General features: G+C 39.3%; 1 protein-coding gene across 2 annotated transcripts in view; it reads right to left on the bottom strand.

Annotated features, from left to right (window-relative positions):
* Positions 1 to 389: 389 nt before the first annotated feature.
* The window catches only part of rgs7a (regulator of G protein signaling 7a), a 46,883-nt gene continuing 19,542 nt past the window's right edge, over positions 390 to 27,730 (bottom strand). For both annotated transcript variants that reach the window (XM_041049648.1, XM_041049649.1), the window contains exons 2-16: positions 22,634 to 22,730; positions 20,166 to 20,216; positions 11,110 to 11,216; positions 9,939 to 9,990; positions 8,880 to 8,944; positions 8,463 to 8,539; positions 8,151 to 8,232; positions 7,080 to 7,154; positions 6,809 to 6,907; positions 6,438 to 6,499; positions 5,852 to 5,962; positions 5,576 to 5,701; positions 3,691 to 3,877; positions 3,369 to 3,458; positions 390 to 410 (exon numbers count right to left, since the gene is read on the bottom strand). In XM_041049648.1, the coding sequence (XP_040905582.1) occupies positions 390 to 410; positions 3,369 to 3,458; positions 3,691 to 3,877; positions 5,576 to 5,701; positions 5,852 to 5,962; positions 6,438 to 6,499; positions 6,809 to 6,907; positions 7,080 to 7,154; positions 8,151 to 8,232; positions 8,463 to 8,539; positions 8,880 to 8,944; positions 9,939 to 9,990; positions 11,110 to 11,216; positions 20,166 to 20,216; positions 22,634 to 22,730 (1,302 nt within the window). The remainder of the gene's footprint in view (positions 411 to 3,368; positions 3,459 to 3,690; positions 3,878 to 5,575; positions 5,702 to 5,851; positions 5,963 to 6,437; positions 6,500 to 6,808; positions 6,908 to 7,079; positions 7,155 to 8,150; positions 8,233 to 8,462; positions 8,540 to 8,879; positions 8,945 to 9,938; positions 9,991 to 11,109; positions 11,217 to 20,165; positions 20,217 to 22,633; positions 22,731 to 27,730) is intronic.

Consider the following 27,730-nt stretch of genomic DNA (forward strand, 5'->3'; position numbering starts at 1 on the left):
CAGACGGCCCGGCTCATAGCCCAGCTGAGCCAAGAGCGGATGGACAGACAATGATGACGAAGAGATGAGATGGTCCCCCTCTCCATGTCCCAGAGAGAGAGATGGCATTGATTTTAGCATGATGGCACACGACTGGTCAGCCTCTTGGATGCTAGTGGTTTCTCCTGCACTGAGAGAAAGGTAGGTGGAACAGACAGGTGAGAAAGAGAATGACCTAAATATGTAAAAGGGAACAAAAGTGAATAAATACATTTCTTTTGTGGCTATCGCAAGATATTTACAGTGGCTGAGTCACTGAGAATACAACAACCAAATGCCAATGTTCAGTACGTATCATTCTTTAGTTATTTTTATTTTATTTATTGGACGTTACCTGGAAGCAAGAGCCTTCAGAACAAGTTCTTACTTTTCTGTGAGGACAAAAAAAGGACACATTTAGTGAAGCAATTTTACTGTGCAGGGGATTCAGGAAAAAAATCTACATTGCTATCATTTTTAACGCCATTAAAAAGGGCAAAACTGTTCCATAACAGACTCAGGTAAATATTGAAGAGTGACTTCCATTGTATTGTATTCACATGATATTTTATCAGAATCAAAACAGACATAATGGACACCTAGAAACCGATGTGGATGTAGCTGTTTCTTCCTTTTAAAATCCACAGCTTTAATAATAAAATCTTCTTTGCCAGAATGACAAGCAGAGAAAGTGTAGGAGGTGTGAGACAGAGCAGGTTTTAAGCACATAAATACACCTGTGTAATTCTGAATTATTCATCATGTTATGACAGACTGTGTGTCTCTGCTGTTCATAATGGTTTCTACAAGCCTGACAGGAGCCCTGATCAGCTACTCCATCATCCACACCTTTAGCAGACTCCATTAATACCTTGTATTCACAATCTCTGCTGCTCGTTGGTATTGCTGACATGGCTGCCACTTTGTTTGACGTGTTCTTTGGTTTGAACCTTTAAGCAACCTTGCCACATACACCGCTGTATTCTGGGATTTTATATCCATTTCAGAAACAGTACATGTTTGTAGGAGACACGTACTTGAACCTGCTTCAAGCGATAGTTTTGGTATTAATACAAATGACTGCATGTAACTTCAAGGTTCTGCTTCACTTGCCAAATCTACTGGAGAAAAACGTCCAGTTCTGCAACTCAAGACAGACTAGCTTTTGTTTAGGAGTTAGTTGAGACCAAACCACAAATAAAAGGAACAGAAACACAGCTCCACTGGGATGACTGCGTCATTCTGAATCTGCCAATTGTTTTTCGAACACGTTAGCATTACTTTGATAAGCTAATAACTATAATGGCTATTATTTTACACCAGGGATGCACCGAATACTCGGCCACCGAAAATCTTCGGCCGAAAACCGAAAATGCACTTTTGGACAATTTTCGGCCAAAAGACTTTTATCACCGAAACAACACGGCCGAAACAGGATGTTGTGATGATGCAAGCGAAAACCGCGGCCAGTACGAGCTTGTCTGGAAGGGCCAACATGTCTGCTGTGTGGACGTATTTTAGTAAATCTGAGAAAGACACACGGATGGCGATTTGCAAAACATGTAATGTTTAAATTTCAAGAGGGGGGTGCATCTGCAAAGAATTTCTCCACGTCGGGTTTAATTTATCAAATTAAATGAGAGGAAAATCCCTCCGGGCACGCCCACTCCGTCTGTGGCGGACGTTTTTGAAAAGGCAAGGAAGTTTAAAACTTAACTTAAAGCGCTGCAATAGGTGGGTTTCACGTGACGTCACGATACAGCGGCGCGAGGGCGCCAAATTTGGATGGAGGGCAGGAAGTGTTTCAGCCGCTAGCTGACTGACACACTGAGAATCTACCCTGTGGAAAAATGCCTGTGTTTTGAGTAGTTTACCGGTGCTTAAATCGTTCCAATAGAGGAAAAGAAAAAGGCGATTATGTGGTACCAAAAGTCGTCACCCACAGAGGCGAAAAATATATATAAAAAAAGCAGAACAACGCCGTAAAAGGTGGATCTTAAACCTACGTCTGCGGTGGGGAGGAGCAGTCTGCTAATGCCCGTGTCTGCAGTGACCACTTCGTCAAAGGTATGTTAGCTAGCTAGCTTGGTTTTCGTGGCTGTGTTTATATCATTAGGTTGTCGCTTAATGCTCATTTACATAGTAATAATTATTAAGTTGCCGGTAGTCTAATATGGACTTCATTTGGACTTTTTAGGCTGCCCTAGCGTTTTAGGGGACGTTGACTCAGTAGTCCAAATGCTATTTCGCTGTCATGTCATACATTAGTATTTCTATGTAGTTGATAAATAAACCCCCTTGTATCCCTGTAAGATGTGTTTGTTGACATTATAGCCGCTATTGCTAGCTGCTAGCTATACATAACCAGTATAAGAATAAACACTCACTCTGGCGAAGACCAAACGATAATCGTCTTTGAACCGTTTGGTCTCAAGGTTGTGGACCCACCCGCTCACAGAAAAGTTATATGCCTCCAGGCTTTTGTAGGCTTTCATTTGCTGTTTCGTATAATAAGAGGTCTGAAGTAGGAGATAACTGGCGATCTCAGCAGCCTCGATTGTCGGCAAATCTTTAACGTCGGTTGAAAACTCGCTGATCTTCATGAGGTACGGGTCACGTCCAACATATTGTTTGATTAATTGTGTGTATCTCCGTCTCGACACGGGATCTAAACCCGTACAATACGCACTAATATTTCCTCCATTGGCTTTGACATGTAACTTACTTCCTGCCCTCCTTGTTGTTAAAGGCCTACGGTTAACATATGGGCTATGGTAATCTTTGATATATTATGTTGTAGTCCTACAGCGAACATTTTAAAATGCACTTGACATATATGCACTTTGTGTTTTTATGAGAGAACGTATTTAATTTTACAATCTTGTTTAAATTGATTTATTCTTTGAAACATTCATATTAATTTATGTAATCGCAATGCCTTGCAATTCTTGTGAGTTTAGTACACAGTCATATCCATAATTGCAATGGTACTAATAATTGTCATAATAATTTCTTTTGGTGTTTCGGTTTTTGGTGTTTCGGCCTTGGTTTCCTCATTTTCAGTTTTCCGTTTCGGCCAAGAATTTTCATTTCGGTGCATCCCTATTTTCCACCCCTTAGTGATCAAAAATATTTGTATATACTTAGTGGACAGAATGAAAATGTGTGACTAGGGGTGCCAGGAGGGCAAGTTTTAGAGTCAATGTAAACTGAAGAGTCAATGTATGTACAAACAGCAAAGGTTGGAGACGTGTACTGTCATCTATTTGTACTTGTCTGTATTTCATCTTATTTTCAAAATAAGACGTAGATCCAATACTTTGAGTCAGGCGTTTGTTTTGTTTTTTTACCTTCTTCTTGGCCTGTAATAACTCCTGGTAGGCACTGGAACGGATGAAACGGCTGTAAGAATCACTCTTCATCAACTTGTAGATGTGTTCCTGTGGTAGAAACACATAATTTGAAAATAATGCATTTAAGTGTCAGTCATAACTAACTGATTGTGCTGAATAGAAATTATGTAATACAGTTTTCCACTGATCACCACAACAGAGCTGTGATTCATAAATTGCCAGGAGAGAGGATGTTGCTGTTGTATTAGTTGCACTATGCAGTGTTTAGGTCACTGGCAATGTGGCAATTTCTATCATTTGCTTTTGAATAATCACACACCTGTGCATCCTCAAAGGCATAGCGTCCGGGATCTTTGACATTCTGGGTGGTTTTGTCGTAGCTCTTGGAGTCCACGTTGATCGCACTGGGTGCTCCGGGGGCCAGAAACTCCTGCCAGATCTCTTGAACCCGAGTTGGAACTTCTCTGATGGGACGTTTCTTTAGTTCCTGGACCGCTAGCCAGAACCTACAGGCCAAACAGTAAGATAGTTGCATCTCAGTATAGTAGTTCTGAACAACTGAAAGTTTGCATGGCCAAGAGGAAACTAAAAAAGAACAGATCCAAACTTGTGCTATTTTTGAATATTGTCACTTGATCGTGGTAGATTATAGATTCAACATCTGTCCTGATTTTATAGTCAAACTAATTCAGTGAGACTCTGATTGGTGCAAAGTAAGGTCCTAAGTTGCTAAAACACTTCTGAGGGGTTTGTTTATTTCCAAACTACAGTCTGTAGAGGGTATTATTAATAATTCAACAATTAATTTTAAGACCATTGCCTTTCCATTCTCCACATGTCACATATTTCATTTAATACTTTGTTTCATCATTTTGTTATCAGAGAGGAGAAAAATAAGTAAGAAATGTGTAACAGTAACTGCAACAAGAACAATTTCAGTGTTTAATTTAAAAACTTTTTTAAAAAGCAGAAAGGTAAAGCACCAGGCCACACCAAGTATATATTTTTACTAATTTAAGGTTGATATGGTTAATATATCCAGGAGGAACAGCATGCTTTTTGTCAGAGATACACACGTTCAGTTATAGGAGAGTTTAAACAAAAACAGACTGAGCTGTCAAACTATAATTTAATTAAACAGACCACATTATCAGCTTTGGGTAGAAACAGTATGGGCATGTACCATTAGAGGGAGCAGAGGAGCTGTCTTACACTGTGGTTACTCTGTTCATATTAAGCTATTTGTATGCACCTTTAATACTCTGCAGCATTCTTGTTACCATGAATAAACTGATTAACATAATATTTCTGCCCACCTGTGCTATTCTAGCCACAGCTACAGTTTTGCATATTTTGAAGAAGCTATTCCTGCTTTGAGTAAACAGTATCACTGAAAGGTTACGTCTTATACATGGGAAGACGCAATGAGCCCACTAATAAGAGTGATAGCTGTCCGCTTCCATGTTGTTGACATGAAAACATACCTATAATTATGTGAACATTTGTACTGCCAGTAAAAACCCATTGGAGTGAGATATTATTGGTCATGTCTTTCATTATCAGAGAATCATAAAACACTGATGTTTATTTATTCCAGTATAACCATATGGGCATGTAGAGTGTGAGTCCTGCAAGGCATATACTGTATGTTTCTGTGAGTGTTTCACATAGTGTATGCGAACATTTCATTTGTATGTGTGTGTCGGGGGCACAGCAAAGTGTGAATTAAATCCTCCACAGTCTCTCACGTGTGCGTTCATGCATGCGCGCTTGTATTAATCACGATGTGGCGAAAATATCTTTTCACACAGGCACATTGTGAGGACCCATGTGGGAACAAAAAGCTGGTCCCATTAAATTTAACCATTTGAGTTAGGTGTAAGATTGATTTGTGGTTGAGGTTACAATTTGCAAACATTAAGGCAACTGTAAGGGTTTGGATTAGTCATGTATCAGTACATACTTCTACAGTTAGTTTTAGATTAAACTACCTATGACATATCCATAAAATAGTTAGAATAAGCTCTAACTTGACCAACAGAAGCATGAAAATGCTGCTTATACGTTACTGGATCAGTGATAATAATCAGATGATGTAGTATATAATAGTAATAGTATATACAATCAGGTTAGGTTAAGTAACAAAAAAGTATTTTGAATGTGTGTGTGCGCAAGTGCATGTTCATGTGTATTTCATCATGTACCTGAGATTCTCTGAACTGAACTCAGACTCCAGGAACTTGAGGAACTGCTCTCTCCCCACAGGATCTTTGAGGACCTCATCGATGCCAAAAGCCCACCTCTTTACCCTCTGCTGGCCAGGCTCCTTACTGGAGGAAGACATACAAAAATGCAACACATCTTTCACAGATAAGGTATGTGTGCAAAAAGCTCACTCTGTAAACTGTTGGTATAAACATATACCAACTGATCTTTGCATCCATCTAAATACATACCGAGAGTATACCAAATATACCCACCTGGCTTCGAGCTCCCAGAGTGTGGTGTCATCTGAGATCCAGGGGTTGGATGGATCTGGAGGTGTGAGGAAAGGGTCGTATTCAACGTACTGCTCTGTGTAGCCCAGCAAACTGTTTTTTGAGGAAACAAAAAGGACATAAATGGTATCAAACTGTATCACTAGTAGAAATTTGACAAATGTTATAATTTAGTTATCACATCAGGTGAAAGTATGCTTCATATCTTTATGTGTTCTATTTGTGAGTTTTAATTGACAAAAGGAGAACTTAAATCCTCTTGAGACCATGTACCTCAAACTGAAATGAAAGGTAGAGGCTGACAAGAGTGACTGACCCTTGTGTTTGGGCACAAGAATAGAGAACTCTTTGCTGAATGCACCTTTCATTCAGTGAACCTAATGACAACCCGACACGTTGTGTGCCATTCAGCATTTGGCATTGTCAGTGCTAACACCCACTGAAGGCATTGTCTGGGCCCAATCACTCCTCAAGGTCGTCGGAGATCCCACGCCATGTTAGGCCGTTTAACTGCTCAATAAACAGATCGATGGCTAAACTGAATAAAGACACAAAGAGCATCGCTCACCTCTCCGCCACTTTGGACATTTTCAGTCGATGCCTGTCTAATTGCAATTGCCAAAAGGTGATCTGAAACCATAGCAGGGAACAATTAGCAAACATACATCTCAGTGAATTGACAAGACATTGCTGGCTTGCAAGTATATTTACATACCAACTACTAGATATTTTTTATTATTTGACTTTGAATCCTGTGCTACTTTGTTTTTAGCTACATATGATTGTATTAAAAGAGAATTTAATCCAGTTATTTGCATACCGAAAATGGTATTACAGTGAAGTTACAGATGAAAAATAAAAACCACAACTACAATTTGAGTGCTGGGCACTGACTTCAAATCCTATTTTTAATAGTAGAGCGCCACCTGCTGTTCTAACCTGTTCCTGCAGTTCTTCTTCTGTAGGCTGCTTGGCCTCTGGAGCGGGGGTGTGGGTTGGGCTGTGGGTACGGATGTCGTTCTGCAGCCCGTACACAGACTGACACAACAAAAGACATAAAAATAAAATGGAACAATCAATATTAGTAGCCTTCCAGCTGCAGACAAACACAGCAAGGAACAATAAGCCTGTCTGTAGATGTCTGTATTTCAGTGTTATCAACGTTGACCTTAAAAGAAATGTGTATTACGGGTGGGAATAGGTACTGTACCTTTCTGGTTTTGTGGGGGTTTTTCATTCTGGAGGACTTCTTTATGTCGACTTCTGTTGTGTTCACACATCCAGGCTGTGAGAGGAGTGAGGAGAAAATCAGGAAATCATGTGTTCATTGCTCTAAAATTAAATTTTTTACAACTTATGCTATTTACACTTTCCCCTCTAGGATGACACCACAAACAGGGAAGGTGCATTTTTGCCACCAGTACACGAGTTTCGGTAAATCAAATCCACTATGCTTAGAAGGGGTGTGAAGTGATTCTGAGTAGTCTCCAAGACAATGTGTCAGATGCTGGTTAATTAAACATGGAATGTGCCAATTCTAGCAAAACAAGTAAACCAGCGGGAAATCAGAGTCTTAGTGTGCAAATTCTGGCTGATTGAACAAGTGGTCTAATCTAGGTCTCTTCCAGAAGAACAGAGCTAAGTAGCTTGATGGCGTCACTGTGAAATTTGAATTAATATTGATCATGTTGCTCCAAGGACGCATAAATTGAACGTGTTATTTTCCAATTAAGAATGGAGCAGTGGCTTTCGGAGAAATACAGCAGAGGAGCCGCTTTAACCTCAGGGGGAAACTAAATGCTAATGCTAAGAAAGTGTGTATGAACAAGGTAAAGAGCAGCAGTGAGGCTGATGTGTTGTGACAGTTATTGATGTGACGTTGAATGTGCATGGCAGAGGAACACACCACAGAGAATTTACAGTGTGTTCATCTTTTGACACCGTTCATTTATCACAAAAATCATGTTTAGCTCATATCTATATTGCATAATCCATGAAACACCTGTAACTGCTTAACATTTTGAAAATATTATTTCTTTGGCATCCCTACTGCCTGTGAAATGTGAGGAATAGATTAAAATAACCTAGAGAGCATAAATGATTTACCATGTGTTATTAATTTTTTTGACTCAGTGTGTGTGTAGTGCAGTGTGGTCAGTGTGAAGTTAATTTTTCAATATTTTTAACTTTTGTAGGAACAGTAAAGACAATTTTTGATAATGTCAGAAATTATATCAGCAATGGCAATGGTGACTATGACAACATCAGTAATTTCACTCACCACGGGTCTGTGCACGTCCCAGAATGCTCTTTCCTGACTGTCGAGAATTTTCCTCTCAATTTTGTCTCTTTTCTTGTCCACTCTGAGAAGAAAAAAAAGGAGTTCAGAACTTTGACCAGGCATGTAGCTCAATCCAAGGCATGAATGATTCATTTACTCCACCACGTTTAATGTGCAGTTCATCTGTGAAGGTGTTTCTGGAAATTGCAGGAATGTTGTATTAAACCACCAAGTTTAATCATGTCGTAATGAGGCCGTAAGAGGACTCACTCATAATGGCTCAATGCGTGTGTGGTTCTCATAGAAACCTACTTCGCTTGTGCTTCTGCTTGCATAAAAATGAACTCCCATTTCCTGGCGAAAGCTCTCTGTAGCCTTGCTAAGCTCTCCTGCAAGTAAAACAAAGAACAAACAGGAAAAGAAAGGCTTTTGAGGGACCTGGGCTGATTATATTTACTGCACATGCTGTGTACAGTTCATTGCTGGATACCATCTTTAATGATCCCTGCTCACATACAAAAGAAAAAAACCCTGAGTATAACTAACCCTGTGATTCATTTAATAGCTTAGGTGAAAGGAAAGTTACAAACGATGCAGTGACACACAGAAAAACAAGTGTCAGTATAGAACAAAAAGGCAAGAGATAAATCCTGAGAGCAGTGCCAGAACGGGAAGAGAACAGATATGAGAAGAGGGGAGTGCTGACACCAAAAGACCTCTTTCACTTACCGCTTCATAGTCTGCAAGCTCCAGACGTGCTTTATTTTGCATTGTTCTTTTGCAGAGGTAAACAGCTGAGAGAGACAGACAGAGAGAATGGTAATAGAGGGAAAACGGGATCTCAGTTTGGTTTTAACAGCTTTAAGTGGCCCTGCGTTTACTCATTTAATCCTCTCAACTGCACATTTAAACTGGCCTCCAAATCACAAAGGTCATTGACTGTGCATGGTGTGCGAGTGTCTGTTACAGTGTGTGCTTGTGTGTGTGTGTGCATGTGTGTGTCTGTGCACGCATGACTTTTGATGTCTTCCTGTACTATCATCATCCCTTCATCCCTTTGTTAACTGACCATTATGTGGAAGGTTCATTATGCCATTAGACTGTTTTCATTAAGGGGCATCATTCACGTGAATCATTTGCTACATCTGAGACACTCTAACTTCCCATAACACCCACAGGATTATTCCCACAGTGAGCATTAGGCCCTTTTCTCTCCTACAACTCAAACAACAAATGAAAGACCTTCAAGGCTGCGGCTATTCACTTAAACCATTTTGGCATTATGAAATGTTTATCTCCACTGTGCACCACTGTAAACAATCAAAAGCTCTTCCCTGTATCACCATTAAAACGTTGAGCTGAATTTGTGCACACACACACATTCCTGGTCTCCTTTACTGTAATCAGCCTGCATCAATCAGAGAGTATGACTGAGGCACACACAATTGACTGAGGTAGGAATGCATGGAAAATAAAAATATATAAAATATAGATATAAAGACAGAAAGCACACAGAATTATTGAATCCCCATTGCAATATAATTGATTCCACGGAGTCAAACCATGGGCAAAGCCCTAAATGTGCTTTCAGGTTTCTGTCATCCATTGAAATATCATTGCAGTTGCATCATTCGCATTTCATCATATTTTGAACTTTTAGTAACGTGCAGTGATGACATGTATCGGACAAATATATTTTATGCACTACACAAACAGTCTGCATCATTAGCCTCTTCAGTATAATCTGCACACAGTAGAAATCACAGTATAACAGAACAGCTCTCTCACCATAGTCTGTGTTTTCTGGTTCCCAGCAGTTTGATGGCCAAAAGTATGGAGTCTGAAGGGAAGAACAGGTCATTAAGAAACAAAACTAAAAGAAATCTTACTTTGACAGCGTGCAACCAAACACATGGTGTTTTGAAAGTGTGCACTGTCATGCGAGGTGGGCAGTCACAGTGCTGCATCTGTCACAATAAAAGATTTTGTTGTATAATGGGGTCGACATAACGTCTAAAGCACATAAGCTCCTTTCAGTGAGCACTGAGAGCAGACACCAGCATGAATCTTCACCCTCATTGTTCAATGTTGTATGGATTGCCTTCAGATGAGAACTGATTATATGTAACAAAAAAGAAAAAAGCAAAAAGCGAAGCGTGCTTCTAACGCGGCCACAGCCTTAGGCATTGATTTAATTTGGTTAGTTCTATGCAGCACACTTGTGGGAGCACACTGGGTGGAAAATCACTAAAACTGTCAATCCCACTATTGACATTCAGAGGAATGTTTTTTTGTTCTCTTTTTTCATGAACCTGTAAGGATTATGGAGTACAACATCTCCTAAGCACTGGTTTGACTTCAGCACATCACACAGAGGCACTTTAACAGATTTCTCTACTTTTTCTCTGGCCTGTCACTCCGATTATAGATCCCAAAATTCTCATGACTGCAGGTATTAGAGCTGATTTGTCATGTGTAAAGTGATTTGTGTACTTCATTTTCAACAGCATGTTTTCTATAGAAATGACAATACAGTATATGTCAAACCTACTAAACGCATTTTTTCCTCTATGAAAAATATGTAAGTAAAAGACCAATTCATCAGTCCTAGAAATCTCCTGCAACCCTGTCAGCTTATCACATGACTCAGAGTCCTTAAGAAACCCTGGATTAAAACTCTCTATTCACATATAAGTGAATATATTTCTAGTTCATGTGATGACATAACACATGGTCCAGCCTTTTTAAATTGATGGCAAAATCCCATGTGAACAACCTTAATATGGCTGAAACAGAGTTGTTAGACATGAAACTTGTTTAAACGTGTAAAACATACCCCTTGTCAAAATGTGAATTTTGACAAGATTAAATTTGTGTTTTATTTGATATACAGTAGTCAACTGAAAGGCATTTGAGCCTTTATCACAAATGAGAGTCACAGCATTGCCATTATTCTTACCTGAAACCTATAGAAAGTGCCATCATCTTTGAGAGTGAGGACGTGGTCTGAGATGGGGAAGAAGTAACCATGTGCCGCCATCAGAGTTCCTAGGTGAAGAGCCTCCACTGAGAGAAAACACAGACATAAAGTCAGTTCACAACTTGGTGGACTCCTCTGTGTTCTTTCTGTCAGTTTTCACTGTGATATCATACACCAACACATGCAACTTTACTTTCATGCATATAAGACATTCACACATGTATCAGCTTATCCTGAGAGCGTGTTCAGTGAAATGGCTGTGGGCAGGAAGATTTTGTTCCCAAACAGAGAGCAGCTCATAAAGGCTTTCACAAGTTTAATTCAACAACACTGTCAACTGTCATTCAGATATTATATGTCTGTCATGTCTTTCAGAAATGATGCCAATAGTAATTAAATTATGAATCTTAATATGGTTTCATATTCTCTAAAAAATGATCTTGTTGAGATAAAATAAAAATATTTAAAGAAAAATGTACCTCTCAGGCCTTTAAAGGAGTTGTACTGTATTTGCCTTTTCTAATAACAATTTGCCCATTTCCAGATTTAAATGTTTAGCTGAGGCTACAACCATTAAGCAGCCAGCAGCAAATTGTTGTTTTTTCTCTTTGATTTTTTAAGATATATTGTGTTTGTGAGCCATCCAGCTCCCCCCCACCCCATTTCCAATCTTTATGCTAAGCTAAGACTTATATTCAACAGACAGATACGAGAGTGATATCAACCTTCTCATCTAACTCTCTGCAAGAAAACGATTACACAAATTTTCCAAACTTTCGCTTTAGGGATAAGGAGGATAAGGCCCTTCCTTGATTTAAATTCTAATATATTCTCTTTGTAAACACTCTTTATTCACTGTATACTGAGGCAAGAGAAATCTGCTTTAGGATCTCACTTTTTCATTAAAAGAAGATTCTACGATTAATCTACAATCAATAGTTTTTCATAACAGATCCCAGCCCAGCATGCTGTTTTTTTTTTTGTTCTACCAGCTAATTAACTTTATTCACCTTTCATCCCCATGTATAAATTCATCCTCCTCAAAATGGCCGGGATGGACACCAGGACCTGAATTAGGAGCGTCTGCTTTAATAGGATCCTGACACAGCTTTGACATAAGGATGGGCAGGTCTCCACTCCAACCAAACAGCACAGCAGGAGGTCTCACTGATTAGCCTGCCTTCAGCAGGATAGGCGGAACTCATCAGGCAAATCACCTGGTGCTGTGCTTGGTTGGAGTGAAAACCTGCGTCCCTCTGGCGCTCCACAGTGCATGGTTGACTGTCCCTGATTTAAAACCATCAGATAATGAAAACATGTAATCATCATCAACCGCATGTCTCGTCTGCCACCGGTTATTCCCTGCTGTTCTCAACCTATAACCCCTTCATGATGTTGATGTCTATTATTCATGTTTGGTGTAATGCTCTTGACAGTTCTCAGTTAATATTGCTGCTGTCTGGTCAATATGAACAGTTTATGAAACAGTTCATCTACATGCTGTTTCATACAGCAGTCACCTTGTCTATTTCTGCCATGTAATTTGATTAATTATTAAATGTTTTGTGGAAAGCCCAAGGGAGGACAGCAGTAAACTGTCTTAACATACCAATACATTAACAGATACAAAGGCTGAAATAACAGGAACTTACTGTATGCATGCATAAAATATGCACATCTCTGCTCTCTCGCTCTCTCTCTCTCACACACACACACACACACACACATCCACATGCACAGGATGTATGTGTGTGGTGAGACATTAATATGGATTGACTTTTCCTTTACCACTGAGGTGACTGTCACAGCTTTGAGAGGTCAGGATGCTTATGTGTACGTAAGTGTGTGTGTGTGCGTGTGCATGTGCGCACATATGTGTGGCTGGGCTCCATTTATTAATAAATTATGACTCATAAGTTATTTAAGCCTGTTTACTTATAAACACCACCTCCTTCTTATCCACCTTTCTTACAGCAATATTGTCCCACATGTATATATGCGGTGTATAGATAGATAGATATAGATAGATAGATAAGTTTGTATATATTCATAAAATTTACTGTTGGAGAGCTACAGCGATGGACTGAGTTTTTGTGTGCCATCTGCTTCTCTCTATGAAATATGGAGGAATTCATGAAGAGAGACATTTACAAGCAAAGAGCCACTCAGCCGGTTACCTTTTTTTACTTAATATTCATTCAACAATTTCATTTTCTGGATTGTTATCTCAGATGGCATGAATGTCAGATGAAAGTAAAGTCAGCAACATATGAAAAATTACATCTGAGACTGTGCAGTTAGAGCTTGCTGTCTCCTGTTCTTCAACTGCAGGGCAGATCTGTTTTCATTTTGTGTTTGAGTGTCACCTGTGATGGTTTGCTCAGTCTCTCTGCTTGTCTTAAAGCGAAGATGAAGGTTTTTATGATGGGATTTTAAGGATGGATGTTGAATGTCATCCCCACATTAGATTTTGTTTATTTCAAATTTAGGGAATCATTCAAGACAAATTAAAAGGCAGATACATAAAATTTGATAAAGCTGAGCAACAAGTGCTACTTTAGTATGCAATACAAAGATTTAATTTCTTTAAGTGTATAGGAGGTAAGAGTATGATGGTGAATCTGAAAATGCAAAAGGACTTATGACGCAGAGTTTTCTATGGGATAAATAAAAGATTAACTAAGATTGTTTTGTTGTTGCTTTTCTAGTAAGAGTCTATAAGGATCAATTCCTGGTGGCAAGGGAGTTTCTGGCTTTCATTTAACATAACTTAGGCTTAGGCTTCTATAAGCTTTATAGCTGACTAAACCTTGGACTGGAATTAGTCAAGTTGTGGAGAAAGGCCGGCCTCAGAGTCCAGGGGGAAAACACCCTTTGATTTCATCATATTAGCAGCTCTGTGCCAAAAACCCAGCAGTTTGGAGCCCTGCCAAGTAGAGTGTGGGAGTATTCTTCCAGCTGAGCTTTCCTAAAGACATGGGAGGAGATTCTGTATTTGTAGTTATATTTTTGATTTGATCATTTCTGTTTGCACTTTACGGTATGCACTGTTTGGAGATGTTGAGGAGATGAAGATTGTTTTAATTGGTGGTGGAATGTAAGTCCAATTACTCAAGTACTGTACTTAGTTGTATTTCCATTTCATGCGACTCCACTGCATTTCACGAGAAAATATTGTTCAGTTTAGTTTAGTTTTCTTTTTTTGTAGTTCCAAGTTACTTTACATTAAAAAATACACATAAGATGATTATCATTAGCCCATCTCATGACCTCTAAGGTGTATGTCACCTTAAGGCCCAATCCCAAGCTTTTTAAGTAAGCCCTTAAAAGCAGGACTTTTACTTGTAATGGAATACAACTAGACTGTTGTAGTGGCAGTTTTACGTTTTAGTGGTAATTTATTTAAGTAAATGATCTGAGCACTTGTTCTTCTAATGGCAAAGGAGAAGGAAATTGTAGATTCATACAAATAATATAATATAATATAATAAATGTGCAACTGAACTATGGGGGTTTGATGAAGTTACAAGCATTTATACATATGTATGTCATGGTAGCAGTGTACAGAGGCGCTATCTCAGGAGACTGAAAAAGATCATCAAAAGTGCTCCACTGCAGGAGTGACTCTCAAGCCTGATCATCAGGATACTTAAAGAAGGTTGAAGGAGAAGACTGGGACCATTATGCAGAACAGTGTGCACCCTCTCCATGCTGTTTTGATGAGCCATGTGTCCTCTCTCAGAGATCATTTTACTGTTCCCTGATGTTCCATGGGGTCAGATTAGATGCTCTTTCATATGCAATTCACACGTAAATAACAAGCTGGTACACACTCGCTGACAGTTTGACTGATGTTGATTCTTTGGTGATGTCCTGTTGTGTTGTGGTGAATTTGACTGTTGTATTTATCTATTACTGTTTATGCATTTATCCCACAGGTACAAACACACACACAAACACAGAGGCAATGACTTCAGCTCTATGCCAACAACATGTCGGTCAAACAAAACGTTATCGTTAGAGGGTGAGATTTTATCACCCTCAGAAGTTTCACTTGGTGTTGTGTGAATTCTTCAGATTCTCAAAAATGGACAGTGTTTCTATAACCGTAACTGCATATTTATTATTGCTACCAGGACAACCAGGTATGCCTGCCGCTGGTATGCTGCCATGGGTCATATCCTAGGGAAGACACAAAGGACCTATATGGTCATTTAGGTTGCAGGACTTGTTGACACATACGCACATGCAAGCACAGATGTTCACACATGCATACTCAGTTTCCCACCTCCCTGTCTCACAAGCTCATTTACCCTGCTGACTATTACACTTGGCTAACAATGATCTGAGTACTGTCTGCATTTTGCAGCAAAACTTTAAAGAGATCCTCCTTCATTCTGCAGCTTCATTTGCACAAAACGGCAATGCAAGCCACTAGAAATAATGTTAAAGATGGATCATGAATTATATTATTATTTTATTTATTTTATTGTTATGTTAGTATGATATTTTGGTCTTTATTTCACTGACAGATTTGATGTATATGTAACAGCTTTGTGGTGTCATAGAATTTATTTTCAGCAATAAATGGCCATATTGATATACCCACAGATTTATTTCCAGGCAGGTCAGAGGTCATAAGAGCTGCAGAACATTGACGCTGGAAGTGATTGGGTTTTTACAACCCTCCTGGCCTAATGAAATGATAATACAGCAAAGCTAATTCATACTGTAAGTGACTCTGTGAGAAAATCAGTCCTTAGTCCATTACCCCCTTTGAATCTTAGGCTGTTTTTGCTCCATATTCACTCGCTTCATTTACAGGCTTATGGAATGACCATGGAGACTCATGCAGAAATTGCTGCTAGCTGTTCCTGTTTTCTCTGTCACACGGATATACAGACAGCAATTAATTGGATTACTTTTTGATGATTATGAGACAAGATCTAAGTTAAAAAGAGTGACCAGTGTTATAATTTCTAAATGGATTTATGGATATTTCTTTGTGATGAATCAGAGATACATACAGTCCCCTCCAAAAGTATTGGAACAGTGAAGCAAATTCCTTTATCTTTTCTGTGGACTGGAAACATTTGAGTATGACACCGAAAAACAAATATGAGACAAAAATTCAACATTTCAGCTTTGATTTCCAGGTATTTACATCTGGTTCTGATGCACAACTTAGAAGATAACATTATTTGTAAAGGAACACTACATTTCTGGGTGATCAAAAGTATTGGAACATGTGACTGACAGGTGTGTTTTGTTGCCCAGGTGTTTCCTATTACACTAATTATTCAAACAATAAATAGCACTTGCTCAGTTTCACATTTGGGTTTTGCCAGAGGAGACTGCATTTACAGCAAGAAGTGTAACAAACATGAAAACCAGAGAGCTGTCTATGAAGGAGAAAGAGGCAATTGTGAAGCTGAGAAAAGATGGAAAGTCGATCAGAGCCATTGGACAAACATTGGCCATAGCCAGTACAACCATTTGGAATGTCTTAAAGAAGAAGGAAACCACTGGTGTACTAAGTAACAGACGTCGAACAGGTAGACCGAGAAAAACAACAGCAGTTGATGACAGAAACATTGTGAGAGCTGCAAAGAAAAACCCTAAAACAACTGTTAGTGACATCACCAACAACCTCCAGAGGGCAGGAGTGAAAGTATCAGTATCTACTGTTCGCAGAAGACTTCATGAGCAAAAGTACAGAGGCTACACCAGAAGATGCAAGCCACTCATCAGCAAGAAGAATAGGAAGGCCAGGCTGGATTTTGCCAAAAAGTATAGAGACGAGCCTCAAACATTCTGGGACAAAGTGTTATGGACTGATGAGACAAAGATTAACTTTTACCAAAGTGATGGAAAGGCTAAGGTTTGGAGAAAGAAAGGATCTGCCCATAATCCCAAACACACAAGCTCAACTGTTAAACATGGTGGAGGCAATGTCATGGCTTGGGCTTGCATGGCTTCTTCTGGGATGGGCTCATTAATCTTCATTGATGAAGTAACACCTGATGGCAGCAGCAAAATGAACTCAGAAGTCTACAAAAACATTTTGTCTGCCAATTTAAAGAAAAATGCAACCAAACTGATTGGGAGATCCTTCATCATGCAGCAAGATAACGACCCAAAACACACTGCAAAAACAACAAAGGAGTTCATCAGGGGCAAGAAGTGGAAGGTTTTAGACTGGCCAAGTCCATCTCCAGACTTGAATCCTGTAGAGCATGCTTTTCACTTGCTAAAGAGGAAACTGAAGGGAACAACCCCCCAAAACAAGCAACAGCTGAAAGAGGCTGCAGTGAAAGCCTGGAAAAGCATCACAAAAGAAGAATGCAAAAGTTTGGTGATGTCAATGGGTCACAGACTTGATGCAGTTATTTCAAGCAAAGGATTTGCAACAAAATATTAAGTCTTATTTGCTTTAATTATCTGTTCCAATACATTTGAACACCTAAAAATGTGGTGCTTCTTTACAAAAAATGTTATCTTCTACGTTGTGTATCGGATCCAGATGTAAGTACCTGGAAATAAAAGCTGAGATGTTGAATTTTTGTGTCATATTCATCTTTTGGTGTCAAACCCAAATGTTTCCAGCCTACAGTAAAAATAAAGGAATCAGCCTCATTGTTCCAATACTTTTGGAGGGGACTGTAATATGAGAGAGTAAATCAAGCTGGTTCCAATTCTAAGTGATTCAAAGTGTTAAAAACCTTATATATAGAGAGATCCTTTGTCAGTTTTGAGATTGCTCATATATAACTGAAAAGTTTAAATGTATAACTGAAGGACTATATGTAGTGATTATTTCCACATCAGACAGTTCATCTTAAGGTTGTAGATCATTTCAACCTGTGGCAACCTGTACTGTGCAGTCCAGTCCAGACATCTCACACTGGGAAGATGTCTGGACTGGACTGCACGGTAATGCATGCTAATGAATCGAGTCTGGGCCTCCTTAAATGTGGTAAGCAGTAAATTCCAACAGTTCTCATGTCTACCAAACTGGTTGGCTCTGGATGAATGATGAATGATGATGATCTGTAATGGTCTAAATTGTAATGAAAGTATTCTGGTCTAGAGCTACAAGTGCAAAACCTTCTACTAAAACATCCTAAACGTGATCTAAAACTTTTGAGAAGAACTTTGGAGGCAGAAATTTGTGTCAGCTAATCAAATGCAGAATTGAATGAAAATAGGATTAGGGATTAAAGAGACTGCCAAATAGGATGATGACGAGCTCATCTACAGCGTGTCAGTATATTATCTGTGGCATTCATCTAGCAAAAAACACTAAGTCCCCAGTCAACATTCATATAAGCTCATCTGCTTTTATGTAATAAACATGCTGCTATCATGCTGTGAGCCAAATAAATTGCGTTTTACTTTGCTGTTTGTCAGCCCCGCCAGGAGTTGCTCTGTTCTGAAGTCACTTAGTTTTGCACAACACTCTGTTCACCACTGCAGGGCAATTAACAGCATGCTTTAAGTCTGTTTACAAAAAAAAAAAAAAGTGGACAGAAAAAAAATATTCTTAAAGAACAAAAAAACATCTGCTTGTTTACAGATTTTCAGACTTCTCACCGTAATAAATTGCAGTTTTTGACGATTTTAATTGAGAGAACTGTTATACAGGAGTAATTTGAATATTGCAGGTGACACAAAATGAAGCACTATAAATGTAAATCTGCTTGAGGGAATGACATATTATGTTATTGCCAGACCTCAGTAAAATTGCTCCAACAACAAGGAGCAATTTTGGCCCAATTTAGCAAATTAAGCACACACACACACACACACACACACACAAAAACATGCAATTCACCAGCATACAAAAAGATGGGAAGATCCTTGCATACAAATGTAACAACACACAAAGGAATTGTGAGTTGATGAGTCAGCTAAGTGAACAATTGATTATGTCACGACTATGAACTGAGGCACACACTAGAGCAGACAAACACTGGACGAATGCACACCCACACACATAAACACTCTAATTTAGAAGTAAACACACCTACAGTACCCAGAAAAGATCAGTTTTCACATCGTGAACTACACTTCATCATCATCTTTAATGTAAGCAAGCAGTCAGTTTTAACTTTCCATATTTATCACAGTTCAACCTGCCCACTTTTGAGTTATTTTAAGTGGAGCGAGGGTCTCAACTAATGATCTGGCAACTCCCATGGTCTAGTTCTACTTCATCACACTGGAATAAAAAAAAAAAAAGAGGAAGAATAATAAGAAGAAATTGCAGCGTCTGATGTAGCTCAAGGGCACAAAAAGGCAGATCAAAGAGAAATGCAGAGCTGTGGACTACATACATAAGCTAATGGTGCACACAGGTTCCACAAAGAAATGTAGGTGTTCCTCTCCCTTTTAGTGCAGACTAATGAAAACATCTTGTTCAAAAACTTGTACAGCAAACCACGAGCAAGCTTAAAATGATACAGTATAAAAAAAACGTAACAGTGATGTCCTACAGTTTAGTCTTTAGATCGACATTAGCATTAATTCAGATGCAACGCTACACTTCACATCATTCTCACAGATCAGGGGGTTTCAAAGTCTGACACGATATTTTGGCAAACTATGCAGTGTCAGCGTTTAGCCTTTCCTGTTGCAACTGAAACCATAATTGTGGAGACAGCGATCACTGGATTACTTCGACACTTAAGTAAACTTAAAAATCTGACAATTCTAAGTCAAGTTCTGGAGTTTATCTATAATTCATGGAGATGATGATAATTTGGAAAGTGTAAAATGAATATAAAAATATGTATATCGTGTCTGTGTTTTCAGATGTGACTGAGTAATGACTGTTATGACTGGGTTATGACTGAGTTTGGAGCAAATTGCGGTAATCGTGTACTAATTGTCGTAGAGTGCCTTAACTGCCTCCACAAGCTGTGTGACATCCACTGCTGCAGCAGCAACAGCTGATTGTGTTGTTAAAGGGGCCAAACTACAATAACTAACTTTAAAAACCTTTGTCCCGCATCAATATGGATCCGCTCTTTTACCTTGATCTTCGATGTCCAGATTCTTGATCATCCACTGTACAATATCAGAACCTGAAATGAGAGAAAGCACATAAATATGAATCACTGACATATCTAATATATTCACAGTGCACTGAAACACATTTTGCATATACATGCAAATGAAAGGGAAACAATGACACTCTTAACTCTACCCACCTCCCCTCATCATCACAGTGCATACCAATTCCTCTCGCCTTGCACCATGTGGGTGGGTAATGGGCCATCCATTACCAAATATTCTTTTCTGACATCCTCTCCAAGCCAGCTCTCTTTGGCTGTAGTCCATTAATATAAATGACCACAGAGGTACAATGGCATAATGAAGCATCCATTGTGTACAGTAACAACACAATTTGTCTGACTCAGTCACAGCACTGACATTGCAGTTGGAATTGTTTCATTTAATAAGTCTATGCATCACAATGGACATTTCCAACTGTCACACACGGAAAGTAAGATATAAACAGGTCAGAATATGGTCTGAGGAGAGGAGAGTAGAGGAGGAGTAAATGTAAAACTAAGCAGAAGACAATGCAGGACACTATGTGTTTTTTAAAATAGATGATGCAGTCATCAAAAGCTATTTTGAGTAAAGGTCTAGACATGACTAGTGTATCACTTTTCCATTTCCATTTTCCATCTAACTTTCTCATCTGAGAATGCAACTGAATCATTTTCACATCTCACAAAAACATATCAGCATCCCCTGCCCCCTGGGCATTTTCACACCCCACCACAACATGTGACTTTGGCACTTTGGCTAAATATATATTTTCCAGGCTATTATTACTGTCTGTCATGCTGACATGTGAAGGTGTGTTGAGGAGAAGAGAGACGCAGAAGGCAGAAAAAAGGTGTGAAATGGAGACATGAGGGAATTCATGCAGTGAGACAGCCAGTCTCTGTGGCTGTCTCTCTGTCCATCAAGCTATCTTTCTGTCTCTATGTTTTGTCTCCATTTCTCTATCACTGAACCCCCTAGCTTTCCAGCGCCCCCATAGTCAGATGAGATTGTCCATGGATTAACATCATTAATACAACCCCATTTTCACACCATCAAAGTTGACCCACTTTCTAGGAGAGAGCTTAAATGAGACGTGTAAGGTAATCCTCTAACAAGGCTGTTCTCAGAATTGATTAATATCATGCCTGTAGATTGGACTGTGCATGTGAGGGTGTATGTGTGTGTGTGTATGTGGGTGCAAGCATGTGCGTGCATTGGAATATGACAATAATATAAACAGAAAGATAAACAATAAGATCAACCATTAATGATCCCAGTGATGGCGAATATTGGATAATTGATGCAACAAATAGTAGGAGGATACAGCAAAGAGCAACAGGCACTGCTGATGCAGGAGTGCAGAGAGTTGCTTCTAACAACAATATGTGTGCAGCAGGGAAATTTGAAGTCTTACTATTCCATGCTTTGAGAACATTTCACATTGAGACCAGACTTGCTTGGCAATGACGCTGTCTTTAGAGAAACTGTACATATTTTGACAAAATATACTGTAATGCTGATTATGATGTAGTTTTTAGACATGGGGATAAAGTATAAATATAGTACTGTTAGGAAAAGGTAGGTACTGCACAGTACATAGGGTAGATCTAAAACAGCACTACAAATACAAGCCAATACAAAAAAAAGAACTGTGCATCAGCTGCTCTTTATATGCCCAAAGCATTCATCATTGTTTCACCAACGTCACCAAAGCTAAAATTAGTGATTTAAATTTATCTGTGTCTGTGCTCCTTGCTCACTGTAATCGTGGCCACCCATGTCAAAACTCCCTGGACACGTCACCGGTTGTGACAAGCCAAGCGTGGTCCTTTGTTAGCAGTGATGGCGACCAGTGGTGGTTCTGGCATTGTTGGTGCCCTGAGGCAAAGCATTTATACGAAAATCTGAGAATGTGCTTGGATTATTAATTCATCAGTAGACTTTTATAAATCTTTAATATTGTAATGGGATTTGAGACCATATTGATCTGTAGCTGTCAAATACAATAGGCATTGTTAAAGCTCTAACGCTTATTAACTGATATAGGCTTTTAATTTGATACTGTAACACTGTAACTTTAATACTGTAAATGTATATTAAGATATACAGTGCATTGTGTATTTATCATATACAGTAAAAGTAACAGTGGTGATCGCTTCACTCCTTTTAGCTTCGGAATGTACTGTTTTACTGAACTCATCTCTTATGGAGTATCACTGCATGGATTCTTATCTATTAGGCTGCATAGCTCAAAAATCCAATATGAACCTCTTGACATTCTGGCACTGCTGGTGTGAAATGCAAAACGGACAACTCTCTAAATACTTTCAGTGTTTTGTTTGGCACGAACAGAGTACTAGTTGGGTACTTAGTGGGTGGGAGCCAAGTGGAAGAGAGACAGAGAAGAGAAGAGCAGAACAGGGCAGAGAAATAAGAGCCTTACCTGAAAAAACACTTGGGATCTTGGTTAGAAAACTTTTCACTGTTCGGATGGGGATGCCATTTTTCTCATCCTGCATGCGTGCTATTACTTCCTCCATCTGCACAACACAGGGACAGTAGGAGAGATGAGGAGGGAGAGAGAGGAAGAGATAGAGTGAGCAATTTCCATAAACTTGCCTTAGTAAGTGGAGGTTGTGTGTGAGCAAGCCAGGAAGAGGTAAACAGATACAAACAGCTTTCTGCGTGGTTCAGCCATGTCTTCAGGCGAGAGTGAGGCAAGGAAGTTGGTGACTAACAATCACTGCTGTCCGATTTCTGCCTCTCCTTTGACAAATCTCTCTGATATGAGTCATTTGTCATATGTAACTGACAGTGAGCTGCATTTATTGAGTTCTGCTACAGTCATTGAATTTTGGAAGTTTAGCAATGAAATTTTTATGATCCATCACAATGTATCTGTGTCCTGAAATGGCCACACATCCAAACTTTTTAGAGCAGAGAAGAAAAGCGTTTGCCACTCACAAGACATTTCAGACACAAATGTTCTGTGCTCATCATTGACTGAATTACACATTTGAACCAAAAGCTGCACTGAAAAATAGCATGCACAGCTGAATAGACACAGACAGGCACACATGCAAACACACAAACATTTGCAAGCGTCACTGGGACAGAAATGTACTGGGAGTTGTCTCAAGGGCCTGGCAGGGCAACACAAGGCAGCCACGTTTCCAAGAACACACAGAAGGGAGCAAAGCGGAGAGTAGATCATGGCCCCGTTACAGTACGTCAGCCAGATCGGATGCTAAGAGATCTCCCCAAACTCCTCCCTCAGTGTAAAAAATATACATATGGAAAATACGTACACAGAGTTCAATGGCAACACACTGCTATGTACTACACAAACAGGCACACATTAACAAGCACACAACGACTGTCCATTTTAACAGAGACACAACACTGCCAGCTGATGATGGCATTATTACAGGAAGATTAATCTAGAAAACAAAAAAACGTAGTCTCAGCCTAAAGTAATTACTTCAAAGTGAAATGTTTGGGCAACAGTCTCATTACATCCATTAAAGGCACTATATGTAGAATTTCTGCCTTTGCTTCTTCTCAATGGTAGTATTACAGTGGCAGACAGTAATGTATGCGGCTTCCCTGACTGGGGTGTTTGACCCTGTAAATCTCTGAATCAATCAAACCTTTCTTTAAATAAACTCCTAAAATCAATTCTTAACATCACAGTGAAAAGAAGCAATAATTGATGGAAATGGGTTTTCTGACTGAGTCCTCAGTACAGAGTGTTATACACATCTATTCTGTAGTACTGTAGTAAAATTTGTTTAATTTTATTCCTTATCTGGACAGCACTTGTCTGTAAAAAGAGAATAAAAAAGTATGCCTTTATCACATACTTGACAATAGCCAAGATTTATTTTTAACATGCTGATGGAAATAAAAGCATTGCATCACTTCATTCAGAATCAGCTATTTTCACTAGACGTCAACATTTAGTTGATTTAGCTGACATGTAAAAACACTAGGGAACCCAAGCTAGTTCCCTGAGGAACACCACACAATCCGGGGTTGAAGAGGAAAGGGCCGTCCAAGATAACGCAGGAACCTCTTTACCTTAAGAGCAGAACCAATTGAGAGCCAAATCCCTAACTGATACTTGTGCTGTATAATGTTGTGTGCTGTGTTTAAAATAGTCTTTTTGGTTTAAAACAGTTTCCTTTTTATCGGATTACTTACTCATATAACCAATTGTAACCTAGTGTGTGGTGTCTGGAAGCTGTGAGTGTGACTGTGCACTAAACTGAAGTGTTATGTCATTCTTACAGGTCTGACTTCATGGATCTAACTCCTCAATTTGGTACCCTCTCCATTTTCATATGACACACACACAACTTATCAGCGGAGCTCATCTGGGAAATGCAAAATTTGAATGCAGCCAATTCCATTTCATACAAATGAAGGTTTTGTGTGGGTGAAAATGAATTTCTGTGGCCACATATTGGTGAGAAAGGAGCAGTTCTGATTATGAAAAAAAGCTGGGTTTGATATGTAAATCTGTGACTACTTGGGTTTGGCAGTTCATGAGCTAGTACTGCAGCATATGTTAAATAAAAGCTTGTAGCTAGTCAAATACCCTGGAGCTAAAATCATCCCAGTTAGTGATTAGAGCCTAATTGACAATGATGGAGCACAGGCAAATGCTGTATCTACAAAGCTGCTGGAGGAAAGTTGAAGGGACAGCAGACTGAGAGACAGAAATAAATATCTAAAATACACATTTTCGGAATATGTCTCTGCTGTGAAATTTAGGAAGACACTGACTGGATTAATGGGAGGCAAGGCAGGTTGAAGGAAACAGACTCAAACAGACTTAGAATATTTGATCACAACATAATGGAAGCTGCTGAACCTCAGAAAATATTGACAGTGTTGACAGTTAAGTATCTAATAGGTACAGTTTTTCTTTGGTGTTCCTCAACCAATACAAGGAAAGCAACTCAACCATGCTAAAATCACAACAAAAAACATTCTAGTATTAATATGTCATTATATAATTTAGAAAAATTACCAGTCTTCATGTGTCCCCCTTTTATGTACTGCGTACATCACTCCTTTTGTTGTTTTTAAACATACAGAATCTGTCTAAATTAATCCTAATTGTGTACAGCTCATCCCTGCTGAATAAGTGTGGCTTATAACGCCAACCTTCTCTCTGTATGTACATCTCCCTATCCTTCTCTGAGAGTTAGCTGGCACTGTGAGACACAGAGCAAACAAGGACAACAGCAACAGTGATCAATACTTCACACACTCTCTCCTATCTCTGCAAACCCTCATCGCCTACACATGGTAAAATGCCACCAGCTTGAATATTCAGGCTCTAAAGCTCTTGAAGTCGGGATGCTCTCTGGCTTCATGTTGTGAGGAAGAGAGGAAAGTCGTTTCCCACAAGAGAGAAAGAGTCTCACTCTCGCTTTCTCTGTCCCCCACCCATCCACCCACCCAGAGCTGTCTGACTGCATCTCTGCAGCCTCTTAACAGATAAGAGTGAGTGTTTTGGCTGCACAGTGTGAATCATTGAATAATGATGGCGCAGGACTCGGTACATATGAAGTGACTAACAAAAGCTCCGGATATAAGCACATACTGGGCTTCGGCACACAGCTCCAAGCACTTCAAAGACTATCACTGAGGGCACTCGGGGTGCAATCAGAATGTTCTGAAGCACCATTTGGAGCAAAAAAAACATTTCAAACTGGGTTTGTAAATCAATACTGGCCTCTTAGATTTCTTTTTAGCCATTGTTAAGTGCACCATAAGTCCACTTATTTGACAGGCTTTTTCTAAGAAAAGTGAGCCGATAAAAGGGCCTGTTATTAGAAAGGTTCTATCTTGAGCACATCAGGAAGGTGGGAGGTTTTTAGAAAGAATTTCACCTTTTTTTTTTCTTTGAATGTCCTACGACAGCTCATTTTGAAGTGACCTTTATTAGTAACCCCAGCAATAACAAAATGAGGCTGGAAAACAGGTTGTTTTTTTGCCTTGGTGATGAAACTGCTGTGGAAGGTGGAAACGCTGAATAAGTTCACACTTGATTTTAACACAAGCAAAAGTAAATCGTTGTTACACCCACATGGATTAGCGTTGTGAAGCATATACCAACAGGATCTTTCCCAACCTGCAACTGTAAACTGTGTAAAAATTAATATCGTCTTTCGGCCGAGATATTTCTGAGAAGTGTTTTTGAGAGCTGTTGGACAGTGTATAAGAGTTACGATAGGCACCTTTGTGGACTAAGTGAGTCAGGTGAATAGACTTCCTGAAGAAACATGGCTCAAAATTGTCCTAAATGACCTTGACATTTGAAGAATTTGAAGTGAGCTATATTACATGCCAGCCAAAGACTATTCATTTTTTCACTGTGCTGCACAACCAACAAGTTGCGTGAAATAGCTTCTTAACAAGTGATGCTATTCATCTCTAGAGTTGACCTAGATTTAAATGATGGAAATGAATCCTCAGGACTCGATGAACTCAAAATTTTTCGAAGTCTTTATTAGAACATCATTACCTACATAAGCTTTAAATCCCTTAAGTGAGACTAGTTTTTATGAGACTGAAAGATCCATCAAGATACATTTTCAATAAAGAAAAAAAAAACTATGACCGCCACTAAAAAAATGTAATTCGGAAGCATGCACTTGTCCTGTTGACATATTTTAAAGGTGACTTGTATTTTTCATTCTAGTTTCTGTCTGTGCAGATATAAAAAAAACAAACTCACTAACTGTGCTGCTGAGGAAATTAAAAGCTCTTCTGTTCTCCTTCTACTCTTCCCCCTCTTGCTTCTTCCTCTCCCCCCTCCCTCTTGCTTGTGTTGCATGCGCTGTGATGGGTGAATGTTACTGCATCAGATGTACAGGGAGAGTGGTATTACTTTGACAGTGTTATCTGAGGACAAGTGGGTCCAAATGAGGAGAACAGATATTCCTCCCAACTCTGCATCACACATTACAAAGGAACACAAGCATCCACGCGCACACACAAACAGCACAGAGCACATAGCACATAGCACTTATCAATCACACTGCAAGCATTGCATATGACAGAATTCAGAGATGCACAGACACACATACACACAGAGGCACATATTATGAAAGCTTATGAACCCAGAAGGTGGGGATTATTATATTTTAAAAAGCACATCATCAAAATAGGTGAGCAACCCAGCTCAAGTCTGGCTGCCTAAGGCAGTTGTGAGAGCAGCCTGAATAGAACCTGTGGCAACACAGCATGACAGCTCTACTAGCAGTCTTTGCAGTCGGTTGATCTCATTTCCTTCTGAACTGCACTCCTTGGCTCCCTGAATGAGGCAGAACCTGTGGTGGAGGCTGAGAGATAATATTTCACATTTTGTTTGCCCTCAGAAACCAGCAGTGTTTAAAAAAAAAACCCAGAAAAATACAACATGCATATCAGATCCAAGGTCAATCACTTTTAATGACACAAGACAGAGCACTTGAAGGACTACACTCCAGCTGTATTAAAGCACAGTGAAATGCTATGTCACCAC

The sequence above is a fragment of the Toxotes jaculatrix genome, chromosome 11 (assembly GCF_017976425.1).
Source record: "Toxotes jaculatrix isolate fToxJac2 chromosome 11, fToxJac2.pri, whole genome shotgun sequence".
NCBI classification, from domain to species: Eukaryota; Metazoa; Chordata; class Actinopteri; family Toxotidae; genus Toxotes; species Toxotes jaculatrix.